At 37.8% G+C, this 18,130-nt stretch overlaps 1 protein-coding gene across 6 annotated transcripts in view; it reads left to right on the top strand.

Annotated features, from left to right (window-relative positions):
- ELMO1 (engulfment and cell motility 1) overlaps window positions 1-18,130 on the top strand; it is a 545,925-nt gene that overhangs the window by 174,454 nt on the left and 353,341 nt on the right. For all 6 annotated transcript variants that reach the window (XM_060633905.3, XM_060633903.3, XM_078440523.2 and 3 more), the window contains one exon: window positions 9,976-10,011. In XM_060633905.3, coding sequence (XP_060489888.2) covers window positions 9,976-10,011 — 36 coding nt within the window. The remainder of the gene's footprint in view (window positions 1-9,975; window positions 10,012-18,130) is intronic.

The following is an 18,130-nucleotide window of genomic DNA, read 5'->3' as shown; positions in this document are numbered from 1 at the left end:
CTCTCTGCCCCTCCCCCGTTCATGCTCTGTCTCTCTCTGTCCCCCAAAAAATAAATAAAAAAGTTGAAAAAAAAAAAAAAAAAGAAAACGTAAAAGTGGCCCCACATTTACTACCTAAGTCCCAGACGTTGATGTATCACAAGCGATGTACTAGAGCCAGTTGTAATGTAACCTGCTAATATTGGGCGGTTCTACCACAGACCTAGGTCTCTAGGGGCTTAAGCTCTTGAATATTCAGAATGCTATTGTGTTAATGCCTCCAGATTTTGCAGAATTGTGATCATAATTACAATTACAATGTGAAATACACTGAAAGCAGGGGTCCATGTGATTTGCACCCTGAATAGAGGGTTGAGGCAGAGCTCTGAGACCCCCAAGGGCGGCAGTTATAGATTTTGACAATGAGGAAAAATGCATGCTGGGAGCGCCAGTATTTTAGTTTCTCATTATATTTGTTTGCTAGTGCTTCCATAACAAAATATCACAGACTGGGTAGCTTAAACAACAGAAATTTATTGTCTCTTAGTTAGGGGGGCTGGAAGTCTGAAATCAAGGTGTTGGCAGCGTTGGTTTCCTCTGAGGTCTCCTCGATTTGCAGATGGCTACCTTCCTGCTGTGCCCTCATGTGGTCTTTCTTCTGTGTGCGCTTATTTCTAGGATCTCTCTGTATGTCCAAATTTCCTTTGCTTATAAAGACACCAGTCAGATTGGATTGGGACACACCCTCATGGCCTCATTTTAACTTAATCACCTCTTTAAAGGTTTTGTCTCTAAATACTGTCCCATTTTGAGGTGCTGGGGGTCAGGGAATCAACATATGAATTCTGAGGGGACACAATTTAGCCCATAACACTCATTAAGGGGACACTGCCCTTTCTGCTTGAAAAGGAAAAGAGTAAAAACTGATGCCATGTATTTGTCTTGTCTAAATTATTACTTATTGTCTGTATCATTGCCTTACTCTGTAACCCATCTTGACCTCTAGGGGGGCCCAAAAGAACCACACTAATCCTCAGAATGAGGATTGAGGATGGCACGTCTGAATTGTATCTCCATGTTGCACACGTATAACCTGAGAGAATGTTGACACTGAATGTACTTTATGTGAACTACAGTAATTGAGTTCCTGCTTTAAAAAAAGCGTATTAAAGTAATTAGCATTTTAATTATTTATAATCCAGAAGCCATGTTGATTTGTTCCATGCAGCCAGGTTTCAGACACACAAATGATTCAAGGCCAGATCTTGGGTGAGTTCTCATTTGCATTGATCTCTTACACTGTCCCATCACACTATGTTATGGGAAGGAATGATATCTCTCTGGATCATCTTCAGTGTCCTCCTCACCATCTTATATGAGTTCAAAGCCCTGCTACTTCGGGGGATGGAGGGAGGAGGCACCCTGCTTCCTTCTGCTGGGTCCTGCGACTCATCTTAGAGCTGCTCATTTGTTGCACAGCTATTTTTCAGGTCTTCTGCTCAGATTAAAAACAAAAGAGAAAGACCTTTTTCTTGTAAGGAAACCTGGCTTCTCAATTAAACTTCTAGCAAGACATTCATTAATTAACAGGAAACTTTTGGAATAGAAACTGTACAAATTAAATGGATCCTGCAATTTGGAAGGCATTTGGTCATGACTTCTGGGCAGATTTCCAGCTGGGCAAGGCAGAGGTTTTGTGAAGCAGGACCTGTGGAAATTTTTAGGAAACATTGAAGAAATGCAGCTGGAATTTTTCTCTTTACTTTGAGCTATAATGAGATTCAAAGATTACTCACCTGCTTGTCGTTACTCAAGGCTGAGCTTTTAAAGGTCTCCCTCATTGGTGCCAGGAGGGGCCATCGGGCAAAATTAGCAACAAAGGAGCAATGGAGAGTGTCACTTTGGCAGAATGCAGTGATTAATACCTGAATTGAATTTTTCCATCCTTGTGGGATTTTGAAATTCTATTCCCAGTTTAAGCTTGAGACATAGGTGTGGAAGCAAATGAAGTTGTGAGGAAACTTCTCAGTGTTAGCTCAATCTGAGCAAGGAAATGGTTTCAGGGAAGGAAATTTCAGGAATGGACAGTGTTTACTAAAAAATGGGTATTAAAGATTTTTCAAGGGATTAATATCTGAAACATATAAAGAACTCATACAACTCAATAAAACAACCCAGTTGAAAAATGGTCAGAAGATCTGAATAGACATTTTTCCAGAGTATACATACAGACGGCCAACAGGTACATAAAAGATGCTTAACATAACTCATCATCAGGGGAATGCAAATCAAAAACACAGTGAGATGTTAACTTACACCTGCCAGAATGTTATCAAAAAGGCAAGAAATAACAAATGCTGGAGAACATGTGGAGAAAAGTGAACCCTTGTGAATGGTTGGTGGGAATGTAAATTGGTACAGCCACTCTGGAAAACAGCATGGAGGTTCCGCAAAACATTAAAAACAAAACTACCGTATGATCCAGTAATTCAACTACTAGGTATCCATCTGAAGAAAGTGAAAACATTAATTTGAAAAGATACACACATTCCTATGTTTATTGCAACATTATTCACAATTGCCCAAATATGGAAGCAGCCTAAGTATCCACTGATCACTGATGGAAGAATGGACAAAGAAGATAGGAGATGTATGGAGTACTACTCAGCCACTTGTGACAACATGATGGGCCTGAAGGGTATTATACTAAGTGAAATAAGTCTGACAGAGAAAGACAGATACTACGTGATTTCACTTCCACGTGGAATCTAAAAAACAAAACAAAACCCAGACTTAGAGTTATAGAGAATGGATTGGTGGTTGCTAGAGAGGAGATGGTTTGGAGGGTAGGCAAAGTGGGTGAAGGAGATCAAGTACCAACTTCCAAGTATAAAACAAATGAGTCACAATGATGTAATGTACAGCATGGGGGAACATAGTAATATTGTATTTGCTTTGTATGGTGACAGATGGTAACTGGACTTACTGTGGTAATCATTTCACAGTGTATACAAATGTGGAATCACTATGTTGTACACCTGAAACTAACATAATATTGTATGCCAATGACGTCTCAATAAAAAAAGTTCAGATGATATATTTTATTTTATTTGAAAGAAAAAATCATACCTGCAACTCCAAATCCCATGTAGCGAATAACACTGCTTTTCTTTGGCTTTCAATAAAACACCGTGTTCTTTGTCTATGCCTCTGTGCACACAGACAGTGGGACAGTTTGTCCTGTGTCTTTCCAGTGTTAAACAGTCAGAAGAACAGGGGAACATTTCCAAGAACGAAAGGGCAGGATTCTTATAGTTTCCTTCCCACTTGGCAATGTGACAGGAAAATTACGCTGTTGGAATATGAGTAAGCTGTAGCACCACCCTGGGCAGAAAAGTCAAGAGACTGAAAAAGTTAAATTTATGTATTTACAAAGACCTCAAGACAGTTTTTTGAATTAGCTTTCTCTCCTTAGTTAAAAAAAAAAAAAGTGTGTGTGTGTGTATATGTATGTGTGTATATATATATATATATATATATATATATATATATATATGTTTAAAAAATAAATATAAGTAAGCAGAAGGAGGAAAATAAGAATCATTTGTAACCTGCCTTTCGAGAGACCTTTTTAACATTGTGGTATATACCCTTTTTGTATTTTCTTTTAGATACACACACACATGCACAGGCTTTATTACAAAAGTAGAATATATAATTACTTTATTACAAAAGTAGAATAATTATAATGCTCATATCTTTGTAGCCTGCTTTTTGTACCTAACAACATTGCCATGTCATTAATATGATTTCCTTTATCATTTTTGTCATTTGTATATTGTTTCACTTAAACTTTAAGTACAGTTGATATGCAACTTAATAATCTGAAGGATGTGCACAGTGTAGTCAACCATCCCACAATTGTTGGACATTTGTATTGTTTTCAGGGTTTTTTCATGATTGTGAACATTCTCTAATCAGCTATTCTTCTAGTAAAATCTTTGTGAGTATTTAAATTACTTTGTTGGAGTACAATTCCTGATTTGGAGGATATACACATTTTAAAGCTGTTTTAAAGTGAGAACAGCCCGAAGCCCACTGAAACGTCCTCATTTATACTTTACCACTCATGTAGAAACATGTCCATTTCTAACACCCTGGCCAAAACTGGGCTGGGGTTCCCGTAGGGATTCTAGCTTTCCTAAGAAAAATAGTAGTGAGATAGCGGAGGGGTTCTCACTAATCTGGGGAATTTATAAGCGCTTTTTGTTTTTTTGGTTCAAGTCATTTCTCCAAAATTTGGCGGGATTAGGAACAGTGGAAAGAGTCCCATAGTTATTTTAGAGATATGTAAAACTTTTAGGTAATTGTCATAAAAATAAACAATGTGAATTGTATAATTATTAGTCCCCTTCCCAGTCATACATATGACACAGATGTATGTATAGCTCTGTGTGTTTTCACTTATAAGAGATTTGTTGTCATCATTCATTAACAGACAGACGGTTTCATATGAAACTTTCATTAGTCACACCATTTTCTCCTGGCCAGAGTAAGAGCTGTAGCCATTCCTTAGGAGATGTGAAAATTGATGTATGACTTGAATTAAGCACCTGAATGATGTCTTGGCTCTGATATTGCCTACCACCCACAGTTGACAATGGATTTACAGATTTTATTCATTTGGCAAAGTGTGTATTATTTGAGTGCTGAATATTTATGACACCAGGTTAGGCAAATGGGAAGAGGTGTTCTGGGGGCGAGGGGGTGGGGAGTATGTGTGACCTTTTTTTGATGTTTTGTCTTCACACAAAACATGACTTTGTTTTTTGAAAGTAACTTTGTTAACCTCCATGGACATAGATTATCAGCTCTAACATATACTCTTGTTTCTAAGAATTCGATGTCCCTTATAAACCTTGGCTGTTCTGGAAGGTCCAAGCCAGGCCAGATTGTCAGTGACTCAGTGACTGGAAGCTAAGCACAGGTCGCAGAGTGCATGCCCTGCACTTCACCTTAGACATGAGGCCCAGGGAGGAGCAAGCAGCTCCCAGGACCACAGAGAAAATGCTCTGTGTGCTCTGTAGGCCCCAGCTGTGAAGGCTGCCCAGTCTCCCCACATCCTTCTGCCTGATTTCTTGGAGCCTGCACTCAGCAGAGCTCAGGGAGTTCCAACTGGAACAGCCCTCCTGGGGCCCTGCCAGAGATTTACATCACAATCAGAGGGGTCAATCATCTTGTGCTTTGTCAGCCATTGTGTGGCAGAAAGTTCCTTAAACTGGATCTTCCCCCTTCCAACTGCTCTAAGTTTGTCTCTGGGTCTTTGTCCAATTGTGCAGTCATAGACCAGCAGACTCTAAGTCAGGGGTGGGTAATGGTCTGGTGAGGCCAAAGAAAAGATCCGGAGAGAGTGATCGATCGAGGTGCACAGGTTTATTGGGGGAACTTACAAATAAGGAGATCAGAAGCAGTCAACTGGAGAAAGAGTCTGCTGCTGGGATCTGCGTGCCGCAAGCTTTGATAGCGCAGCAATGTAGCTCAACAGCTCTCTGCAACCTTTCCCTCCTTGTGCAGCCAGTGTTCCAAGGGGATCAAGGCCTGCCCATCTGGACACTCTCTGTTATGAAGAAGACACTCTGGGTTGGGCACCCCCGGAGCCCCTGACCTTAAAGGCTGAACAACACATTCTTCCACACGTTCTGTTTGATGGGAATATAGAGGGAGGTGGGACTCTACATTCTCCAGAGAGTGACTAACAGGGACATTCGGGTGTACTTGCACAAACTAGCTATCCAGCATCCCTCTGGAAATGGAAATGAGAAGGGGTCACGCAGCCTGTTTTAAAGAAGAGATTATCTTCTTCTAGGAAACAGAATGCCATACCTTGAGCTCAGGTGAGAGGCCTCTGGCCACTCTGAAACAGCAGCCTTTCTAGAACCATTTCTTTCTGGTCATGTTTCTTCCTTTCCTTCCTTCCTTCCTTCCTTCCTTCCTTCCTTTCTTTCTTTCTTTCCTTCTTTCTTTCTTTAATTTTTTTGGAGTGAGAGAGTGCATGTAAACTGGGGAGGGGCAGAGGGAGAGGGAGAGAGAATCTCAAGCAGGCTCCACACCCAGTGTGGAGCCCAACGTGGGGCTCAATGCAGGGCTCAGTCTCACGACTGAGATTATGACCGGAACCAAAATCAAGAGTTAAATGCTTAACTGACTGAGTGACCCAGGTGCCCCTTGGGCATGTTTATTTTAAAAATGACTATATTGAGAAAGAGAGAAAGAAAGAGAGGAGAGAACCTCAGCCAGAGACATCAACAATGAAAAGTTAGCCTTCTCTTTATGCTTAATCTGAATCAAAAGTGAGGAGGCTGAGAAGAAACACCAGTCAGGGAGAACCGTCCACGGCCAGAGTCTGCTATAGCAGGGGGAACACATATAAAAACCTAGAGGTGTTCAGGCACTAGGCCAGAAAGCTATCTTGAAAAGTTGTACTGGTAGGTTTATGTATTATACACACACACACACACAAACACACACACACACACACACACACACGCACACAGATACACACCCCACATACACGTTTATTTTGAACCAGTGTTGTTAAAAATAAACTGAGGCATGTGAAAATTTTTAAGAATTTATTTGACCAAAAATCAATTGGAAGCTGTCAGTGCCAAACTGGAAGTGGTTAGGTTTCTGCTGCACCTGTGGCAGGGGGAAGACTTTTATAGAGAAGAGGTGGAAGGAAAGCACCTATTTGACTGGCTGCAGCTTAAAGCCTCATTGGGTGTTCCTGATTGGTTGTTCTTAGATACCGGTTTTTTGTTTTTTCTTTTTATTTGTGTGTGTGTGTGTGTGTGTGTGTGTGTGTGTGTGTGTGACCCTGCAGCATTTACAGGCTTAGATTTTGGTGTGCTTCTAGAGGCTTCTGGCCTTATGGCCACCTCAGTTAATGGCCTCCTTGTTTAGTTAACTGAAGGGTCCCCTACTAAATGGAAGAGTTGCAAGATCAAGTTTGAACATTTGTGTCTGTTGTGTCCTTTAATACAGATATCTAACTCCAGGTAGCGCCTTGCACCAACTTTCCTCTTGTTTCCTAATCTTTTTCCTTATGGAATAATCCCTTTTTAAAAAATTTTTTAAATGTTTATTTATTTTTAAATGTTTATTTATTTAAATATTTATTTTTGAGAAAATAAATAAATGTTTATTTATTTTAAATGTTTATTTTTGAGTTTTTTTAAAATGTTTATTTATTTTTAAATATTTATTTTTGAGAGAGAGAGACAGAACGTGAGTGGGGGAGGGGCAGAGAGAGCTGGGAAGACACAGAATCCGAAGCAGGCTTCCGGCTCTGAGCTGTCAGCACAGAGCCTGATGCATGGCTTGAACCCACGAACCATTAGATCATGACCTGAGCCAAATTCAGGTGCTTAACCAACTGAGCTACCCAGGCGCCCAACTCCCCCACCCACCATGGAACTATTCTTCAGTGGTTCCCTTTCTCTCATGATTTTGGCACCTTTTGAGATTATATATCAGCCACTTTTAGAATATCCTTCAGTTTGGGTTTGTTAAAAGGTAATTTATTAAAGGTGCTTTTAAGAAAAAGATAAAAGCATGGCTCTCATACAGATATAAAAATGAACATATGTTAAGACATTTTACTCATGTGACATGAGGGAATGAGGCAGATGCTCTAACAGTTTCAAAGGAAAAGTCAAAAGGGCACCGATTTATATGGAGCAAAGGGTTGGTGAAATGAATTGCAAATGGAGACAACCTGGATTTCCGCCTGCAAGGAGGAAGTCCATTAGAGCACTACATGACAGGACAAAGTATATATATTCATCAGTTACCTACAACTTAGAGACAACAGGGCTGGAATCTGCTAATTCAGAAGAGTTTGCAACGGACACTGTACAGTTTTCCATTGGAACAATTTTTTTTCTACATGTTTATCCTGTATTGTTTTCCTGTTATAAACCCATATGATACGTCTTTGTCTGGAATATTAGAGATGTTTGTGTGTGGTTTTGTTTTTTTTCATTGCAACCTATTGATGGCACATGATGTCTTTTTGTCTTGTTACTCATGTTCACTTTGACTTAAGGCCCTTATAATAGTGCCTTCCAGATGTCTCTACTGTAACAGTTTTTTGTTTGTTTTTTGTTTTTTGTTTTTTTTTTCTTTTGGGTAGTTACACCACAGAAAATGGGAAACAGTGTAAATCAGGTTGGTATGTTTTCCCCCAGAGATTTGGTTCTGCAACAATACCAGCACACCAGTCTTTCAAACAACACGGACTCATTCAGTCCTGTTTAATTCAGGAAGCTATAATCTGTCACTATTATTATTTATTTTGGTGCTTGGTTTGTCCCAGATTTGGTTGTCCTTCTGACCTGTCCTGTCCTTCCCATTATTTTTTGAGCATTCATTACTTTCTGGTGCAGTGACGTGTTCCAGGGTTATCTAGATCTTTCCTTGTCTCAGTCCCATCAGGAGTCTTTTTTTTGTTTTAATTTTTTTAACATTTATTCATTTTTTGATATAGAGAGACAGAGTGTGAGCAGGGGAGGGGCAGAGAGAGAGGAAGACGCAGAATCTGAAGCAGGCTCTAGGCTCTGAACTGACAGCATGGAGCCCGACGCGGGGCTACAACTCACGGACCGTGAGATCATGACCTAAGCTGAAGTCGGATGCTCAACCGACTGAGCCACCCAGGCGCCCCAAGGAGTCATTTTTACAAGGAGCTCAGTTCCTTTTAGTGGACAGTAGTGTCCTAGGTCTGCCTGCCTGTGACCACCTACTACTTTCACTCTTCCCACTGGCTTTTTGAAGGAGGAGGGTGGGAAGGAAGCTAATTTTTTTTAAAGACAGATAAAGGAAAGGGATGGGAGGAAGAAGAAGAAGATGGCTGTATACATTTTTACCCCCACCCCTGACCCCCAGTTTTACCAGAGACTAGATCTGATCTCCTTGTGGTCAGTTAGGTTTCTCAAGTGGTTACATTTTATGTGGATGAAAATGAAACTTAACTTCATCTGAAGAGCCAAATCATTCATCAACCACTTACTAAGTATCTGCTCTGCATGTGCCTGACATTATAGTAGTGAGTCACAGTGTCAAGCCCCTGCCTTCAGAAAGCTGGAAAGACAGTGAGGTGCCCTACCAAAGTCATACAGCTGGTGTTTCTCAGTGAGTGCAGATGTGAGTCCCACCTTCAGTCTGGTCATGTGGGGGAAATCAGAGGTCAGGGAGGCTTCCCAGAGGAGCCGAGAATCTGGTGAATTTGGAGTAGAACTTAGCTAGTTGGACACGTTGGTTAGAGGGAAAGGGTATTCCAAACAGGGAAGAACATACCTAGAGCCAGAGATATTTGGCAGACTGGAGGTATGGGAAGTGGTTTGAGAGGATGAACATCACTTGTTTCCTTATCTTCTTGACCCCAGGTTTTTAAGAAGCATGATTGCCCTTTCTTGCAGACAAGATTTGTCTATTGCACACTTTTTTGCAGGCTGCCATCACAGAGTTCCATCTGTTGTCCAAAACTATTGGAGTCTATTATGATGTCTTTTTTTCAAAGAAGCAATCTTTTCTCAAGAAAAGGGAAAATAGAATTAGTGGGCATTTTCCCAAAGAAAGATAATTATTTCTTCATTGTTCGGCATATACTTAAGAACTGGTCTAGTTTTGGGCTCTACTTTTTTTCATCAAATGTTTACCCATTTTGATCCAAATGGAATGTTCTTATTGCCTTTATTCAAGTAAATGCAATAGGTTGGTTGCAGTAGTTTAATCTCTGCCTTTTGGTTGTTTCTTATCATTAGAGAATACCAATTTGGTACTTTGAATAATGTTTTGCAATAAATGAAGTCTTGTACATCATGGCAGTTAAATCTTCCCTATGTCTAATCCTGAGCTCTCTTCAAGATATATTCTTTGTGTAAAAATTATTGCTTTCAAACATACTCCTCACATGGTTGTTTTCAAATTTTGCAGACGATACCAGAAATTGCAGAAGATCATGAAGCCTTGGTAAGAATTTATGATCAATTAATACAGATGATGTAATACTTCCTTCTTCTTTGCATAATTAAACCCTGTCCTCTGACTGATTGTATAACTATGCATCTAAATATTTTAAGTGAGTGATTTTTTATTCTTTGTTTCATGTTCTTATTAACAGGTTTTTCAAAAATTTATTTCCCACTTTTTTGCTTTGTGGTAGAAAGGATATTTTATGTTTGTGGCCACAAAATGATTACATCAGAATTGCTATCCTTCTCCTAGAGCAAGGCTAGGCATAATTTTATGTACTACTTTAAACAAAAACTTCCTTTTTTGTGGCCTATGTGATGTTCAAAGTCAAAAGTCTTTGATTTTCTTCAGTGACTTACTATGAAAAAGATACACATTAAAAAAACATTCAGGATTGAAGTATGGAATGAAAATTATTTACTTTGAGTCTCAGAAAGTAGTCATCTGTCAAGTGAATTGCATGTTAATTGTGTATGGAGATCTCAGAACTTCTTTCTTAGAGTTCCCCGCCCCCCCCCCCCCCCCCCCCCCGTCACTGCCTTTCTTATCCATTAAACAGGGTGAATCCAAATGGGGCCTAGCAAACTCTCTACAGTAGGCAGAACAAATTTCCACTTCACCAAGTTGTTAAGCAGATAATTTCATTTTGAGAAGCAAGACTGAACAGTATCTGAAAATGTGCACCTTATTTTTTAAGCCCTCGGAGAAAATTCTGACCACTTCAGTGTTCAATACTGGTCTCAAGTCATTCATCTTCCCCTACCCTTCCCACATAGAAAAAAGCGTATATTCTCTTCAGTTATTAAATTCTAATGAAGCAAAAGGTACTACTGAGATTTGAGGGTAAATTTTTTTAAACGTTATTTTGAGATATATGTTTGCGATAGTGGAAACACTTAATGGTAATGGAAGCAGAAGCCATCTTTCATGAGAGTTTGTTCTGGGCACTGTCTCAATGTTTACATTCATTACTTTTACACACTCATATCTGACACATAAGACCAGTATAATGAGAATTATTGCCTTGATGCAGAGGTTAAAATCAGGTAATGGAGCTGGGATCAAACCAAGTTTTTCTTTAACAACCTCATGCAACTTGCTAATGTAGAGGAAGTTGGGGGCTCTGAAGCCAAAATAATTTCTTAAAGTTTATTTGCCAATAGTTTTAATCACTTGGTATGTAGGGATGCTGGAAGTGGGATTACACATTAACCATGATTTTCATTTATCAAATGTAGACCAAATCAGTGCTCAGGGCCCTCGTTCTGGTAATGGTGGAATGTCTTAATTAGACTTAATACAGATAAAAATGGTTAAATCTGGACAAAGTAGTGTGAACAAAAACACCTAAAAGCAACTACTTGAAGGAACTGGATAACCCCCAAAGTAGACAGAAAGAGGGTGGTCAGTTCTTGAAAGAACATAATGGGTCTCAGATGAGATTTGTGTGTTTGTAGCTTTTGCCTGAGGGTACCCGCTCATCCAGTTAGCACGGGGCAGCAGGCAGCCTTAGTCTTGGTAAGTTACTGAGAGGATATAGTTTGGGGGCTGGCAGAGCAGCTAGGTTATTAGGGGCAATCTGTGAAAGAAGAGAAGCTCAGAGTGTAGGAGACCTCATTTCTACAGGTTCATATAGATCCACCTATAAAATCTGCCCAAATCAGAAGCATGAATGTACATGTGTGAGTGTGTATGTGTGTGAGAACCCCAAAGGACCTGGTAAAAACATCTACTGGGAGTGGAGAGAATTGAGAAGAGATTTAAACTGCTGCTGTTTGCAGAATTTGGAGTTTGATTCTAGCTAGGTTAATTTCTGCTCTAACAAAACAGTCTCAGAAAAACAGAACTGGATTTTGAGACTTGACAATCTTTTATTCCCAGTGTTCAGAATATAACAAAAATTACTAGGGGCGCCTGGGTGGCTCAGTTGGTTAAGCACCTGACTTTGGCTCAGGTCATGATCTTGTGGTTTGTGAGTTCGAGCTCCACATCAGGCTCTATGTGGAGCCTGAAGCCAGCTTCAGATTCTGTGTCTCCCTCTCTCTCTGCCCCTCCCCCACTTGTGCTCTGTTTCTCTCTGTCTCTCAAAAATGAATAAATGTAAAAAAATAAAATAAAAAAATTACCAGATAAATGAATAAGAAAAGATGACCTATTCTTAAGAACAAAATAAAGCAGATAGTAGAAACTGACCCTGAGATGACCCAGGTGTTGGAATTAGCTAATGGAGACTTTTTAAAATGTTATTTATTTTTGACAGAGAGAGAGAGAGAGAGAGAGAGAAGGAGGGAGGGAGGGAGGGAGGGAGGGAGGGAGGGGCAAAGAGAGAGCGAGACATAGATTATAAAGCAGGCTCCAGGCTCTGAGCTGTCAGCACAGAGCCCGAAGCGAGGCTTGAACTCACGAACCGTGAGATCATGACCTGAACCAAAGTGGGAGGCTTACCTGATTGAGCCACCCAAGTGCTCTGCTAATGGAGATTTTTAAAGCAATGCTTATAAACATATTAGAAGATGAAAGTATTAGTATAATGAGTGCACAGATGAGGAGTCTTAGCAGAGAAATGGAAACCATAAAAAATAACCAAGTGGAAATTATAGAACTGAAAAGTATAATACTTAAAATGAAAAATTCACTCTATGGGAGTTGAAGATGGAAGAAGAGACAATAACCTTGAAGATGAATCATTACAAATCACCCAATCCGAAGAATAGGTAAAATAAATAGTAATTGACCTGTGAAATAGAAATAATTGGTCTAAAATACATCTAATTGTGGTATCAGAAAGAGAGGAAAGAGAGAATGAGACCAGAAAAATATTTGAGGAAATAATGACAGTTTCAAAATTTGTTGAAAAATATATTTATAAAGCTAGGAAGCTCAGTGATCCTAACTGGAATAAATAGAAAACTATACCTGGAAACATCATAGTCAAACTTCTGAAATTTAAAGATAAAAAGGATACCTTAAAGGCAGCCAGAGAAAAACAACTTACTACATTAAGAGAGTAAGAATAAGAATGAGAGCTGATTTCTCATTAGAAATAGTGGAGGCCAGAGAGCAATATTTTAGAAGTGTAAAAAAAACAAAAAACAAAAAACAAAAAAAAACCCACACAAACCAAACCAAAAACAAAGAAAACCCCACAAAAAACAAAAAACTTGTCAAACCAGAATTCTTATCTAGTAAAACTATCTTCTGAAAATGAAAGTGAAATAGAAACACTTTTAGATAAAGGAAAACTAAGATAGTTCATCATCAGCAGGCATACACTACAGGAAATATGGAGGAAGTTCTCCAGCCTGAAGGGACATGCATTAGATAGAAATTGGGCTCTACAGGAAGGAGTGAGCAACACTGGAAATTACAGATATGTGGGTAACTAGAAAAGACAAAATACAGTTTTGTCTTTAAAATTTCTCATATTTATTTACATTTGTAAAAATGTTTATTTATTTTTGAGAGAGAGAGAGAGAAGCAGAGAGAAAAAGACACAAGATCTGAAGCAGGCTTCAGGCTCCGAGCTGTCAGCACAGAGCCCGACACGGGGCTGGAAGTCAGGAACCGTGAGATCGTGACCTGAGACAAAGTCTGACGCTTAATCGACTGAGCCACCCAGGTGGCCCTCATATTTCTTTAAAAGGCATATGGCCATACAAAGCTAAAAGAAGTATAACTCAAAATCCAATAGAGGAATTAAAAGGGACTATAAAAAATATTTGCAGAAAAGAAGGTAAGGAAAGAGAAACAGAACAAAACACAGCTGAGACAAACAGAAAACAGATGATAAATTGATTGGCCTAAACCTAATCATATCAATAATTAAATTAAATTTAAATGGACTAATCACTGCAATTAAAATATTTCAGATCATATTTGAAAAAGCATGACCCAGCTATGTGCCATTTATAAGAAATGTATTATAAATACAAAGGTGCATGTAGTTCAAAACTTGAAAATACATACATGTAAATGTGAATAATAATAAATTTTTTTTTACATTTATTTATTTTTGAGAGACATTGGGACAGAGCGCGAGTGGGGGAGGGGCAGAGAGAGAAGGAGACACAGAATCTGAGGCAGGCTCCAGGCTCTGAGCAAGCATTCAGCACAGAGCCCGACACGGGGCTCGAACCCACAAACTGTGAGATCATGACCTGAGTCGAACGCTTAGCTGATTGAGTCACCCAGGTGCCCCAAATGGGAATAATAATAAAACTTAGTTGTTTTATCAATAGCAGACAAAATAACAATTCAAGACAATATTTTGTCAGAGATAAAAATAATTCATAATAAAACATGGTTGCGTTATTAGGAATACATAAAAGTGTTAAATGTTTATGTACCTAATATAAGATTTCAAAATACATGAAGCAAAAAGTGACAGCTAAAGGGAAAAATAGACAAATCTGTGGGGCACCTGGGTGGTGCCCCAGCTGTCGGTTGAGCATCCGACTTCAGCTCAGGTCATGATCTCACAGTCCATGAGTTCGAGCCTCGTGTTGGGCTCTGTGCTGACAGCTCAGAGCCTGGGGCCTGCTTCAGATTCTGTGTCTCCCTCTCTCTCTGCCTCTCCCCCACTGGTGCTCTGTCTTTCTTTGTCTCTCAAAAATTAAAAAAAAAAAAAAGACAAATCCTTAACAATAGCTGGAGATTTTAACACTGTCTTCTCATTGATAGGAAAACTGGCAAAATCAGTAAGGGTAGACAAGATTCGACCAACGTTGTAAAATATCTTGGGTCACCATTTATATAGAGAGCATCACATTCAACAATAGCAGAATACATATTCTTTTCAGTGTATGTGTAATGTTCACCAAACAGACCATATACTATGCTGTAAAAAGTCTCAAGAATTTTCAAATGATTGAAATTATACAGATTACATTCTTTGGCCACAAGGAAATTGTATTTTAAATCAGGAACAATAAATTTGCGGAAAAGCCTCAGATGTTTGGAAATTAAAAGACATACTTCTTTAATACCCAGGAGTCAAGGAATGCACCCAGGTGAAATTGCAGTATATTTTTAACTGAATGATAATAAAATATAATATAGCAAAACAAAATTTGTGGATGCAGCTAAAGCAGTGTGTAGAGGGGAATTATATCCTTAAGTGCTTATGTTGGAAAAGAAGAATGGTCAAGAAAAATCAGTGATCTAAGTTTCTACCTTAAAAAGGTAAAATAAATAAGTGTGAATTACATAAGTGGGAGGAGGGAATAAAAGGAGTAACTATCCGTGAAATAGAAAACACATAAATAGTAGAGAAAATTAAAACTAGAACAGATTATTTGAAAATATTTAGTAGGAAAAAAGAGAAAAATCCAATTGTCAATACTAGGAACAAAAGAGGGAATATCACTACAGAATACACTGAAAATTAAAGGGAAATAAAAGAATGTTATGAATAACTTTATGCCAATAAATTTTAATCTTTAGATACCAAATGTGCCAGCTAATGAGACTAATGAACACTGGTGCAAAAATCCCCGGCAGCATATTAACAAATATAATCAAATGATATATAAAAAGGATAATACATTGTGGCCAGTGAAAGTTTATCCCAGAAATCACTCAATGTTTGAAAAGCAGTCACTGTGATTCAGTGTTTAGTAAAACAAAGGAGAGGGCTTAAAGAGAAAAATGATCTTAATAGATACAGAAAATAATTCATAGATACAGCAAAAGCACTTCATAAAATCCAGCATCCATTCATAAAAATTCTTAGCAATCTAGGAATAGAGAGAACTTCCTCAACCTGATAATGAGCATCTACTAAAAAACAAACAAACAAAAAAATACATCATACTTAATGTTGGCATACTGAATTCCTTCCAACTTCTGCCCTTTTAAAGATTGGGAATAAAGCAAATGTGTTTGCTTTTTGCACTTCTGTTACATTGTGTTGGAGTTTTTAGCTATAGCAATAAATCGAAAGAAATAAAAGACATAATAATCATAAAGGAAGAAGTAAAACCATAGAAGACATGATTATCTGTGTAGAAAATTGTAAATCTATAAAGAAAGTCTTAGATCTCATAATTGAATTTAGCAAGGTTTCAGGATACAGCATCAGTGTATAAAAGTGATGTATAGGTATGCATTAATAGCCAAATGAAATTTTGAAAATTTCTATTTACAAAGTGGCAAAAATTATAAATTTTTTAGGAATACATTTAACAAGAGACATGTAGCATCTCTTCACTGACAAATACATGACTGAAAGAAATTGAAGGCCTAAATAAGTAGAGAATATACCGTTTCTTGGAAGACACACACATTGTCTTCAGTGCAATATTCAGTGCAGTAATATTCAGTGCAATATTATTTTTTAAAAAGAAATTACAAACCAATCTTAAAACTTAAAGGAAATGTTTAGGACCTAGAGTAGCCAAAACAGTTTTGAAAAAACAACAAAGATGAACCAAGTTGGAGGATTTCATTAACTGACTTCAAGACTCACTATAAAGTTATTAACACAGTGTGATATTGGTATAAGAGGAAAGATAGATCAAAGAAATAGAATAGATTCCAGAATTGATCCACAGTTAAATTTTTACCAAAGGAGTGAAAAGAACGTTGGCACATTCATGCTATGATCTGAAGGCCAAGGGAATGTCTACAGGGTGATTTATAAATTTATAACCTTTTATGTATATACTTTTTACCACATACAAAAAAAAACATTTGGAGAAATTCAAAGTGCAGGACAGAACTATATTCATTAACTTTGGGAATTAAGTATATATTGAGTATGACTTAACAAAAACTTTAAAAGTGGCCTTTACTTGCATCTCTTCTCCACTTCTGCCTGGCACCCAATCAAAACATTTGGAAGCACTGTTCTTTTATAAATTTAGCAGCTTAAATTGAAATGCTTCAAGATTGGCTGAATTTTGTTGGAATGAAGATGGTCTCTACTGAGTTGATGAGAAACATTTAGTTGAATCATTCCAGCACACATGGTGTGTTGGCTGTGACATAGCTCTCGACCAGCATGTAGTTTGCAGTCGGCTTAATCTGTGGCAGTCAGTACTGCAAAATCTTTAGCTTAGCACTTTATAAAAAACAAATAAACCAAACAAATAAAAGTGCTTCTGCACGTGCCATGTGCTTGCTTTATATTTGTAACCCTTTTAGCCTTGATCTTTTGCACGCGGCATTGATTTCAGAGCCTTGGCTCCTGCCCTCTCTCCTTGGAGCGTAAGTCAGTCCTCTAGGAGTGAGACTAAACATCTATGTCAGGGTTCAATAAGGGCTTTTATACCTGCATCATTTGAAATTAGGTGATTGAGTTCCTTGATTTGGAATGTAATAAAATTTTAGGATGGCCATCTTCTCCTTGCAACTGAGGGTTTGAGGTTGAATTTTAAAAAAATTCTCCTTCAAAAAAAAAATCCTCCCTCATGGAAACCTAGTATGCCATCCAGCGACCAGTCGTAATGAATTATATTTATGTTATATATGCACTATATATATGCTATATTATATTTGCATGTGTATATATATTTTTATATTGTAATACATAACATGTATAAATATATCTAATCACATACATATGTTATATAGAATATATTAAATAGAATATATATGTTCTGTTCTATAGTATAACCGACTATATATGGTCTAATAAAATATATAGAATATGTTAGATATATAGAATATATAGAATATATTCTATAGATATTCTATATATTTTATATCGATATAAAATATCTATAGATATTATATATATCTATATAGATATATATCTATAGATTTTATATCGATATAAAATATCTATAGAATATCTATAGAAACTACAAAACACATAAAGAGGGAGAAAGAGAGCGAGAGCGAGAGCGAGAGCGAGAGAGAGAGAGAGAATCTCAGGCAGGTTCCATGCTCAGATTTTTATATCTATACAAAATATATAGAATATCTATAGAATATATAGAATATGTTAAAATATATGATGTGTATAAATAAAATGTTATTAGATAATATTTCTACAAAATATGAATATCAATAATATAACATGTATATAAAGTGTTATTAGATGGACCAAGGGAGCGATCCCTGCCATGGACACCTTGGTGTGTGATATGAAAGAAGCTTCTCTCACTTACCAACC

The sequence above is a fragment of the Panthera onca genome, chromosome A2 (assembly GCF_046562875.1).
Source record: "Panthera onca isolate mPanOnc1 chromosome A2, mPanOnc1 haplotype 2, whole genome shotgun sequence".
Classification (NCBI taxonomy): Eukaryota; Metazoa; Chordata; class Mammalia; order Carnivora; family Felidae; genus Panthera; species Panthera onca.
This window is presented reverse-complemented; position numbering and strand designations above follow the sequence as displayed.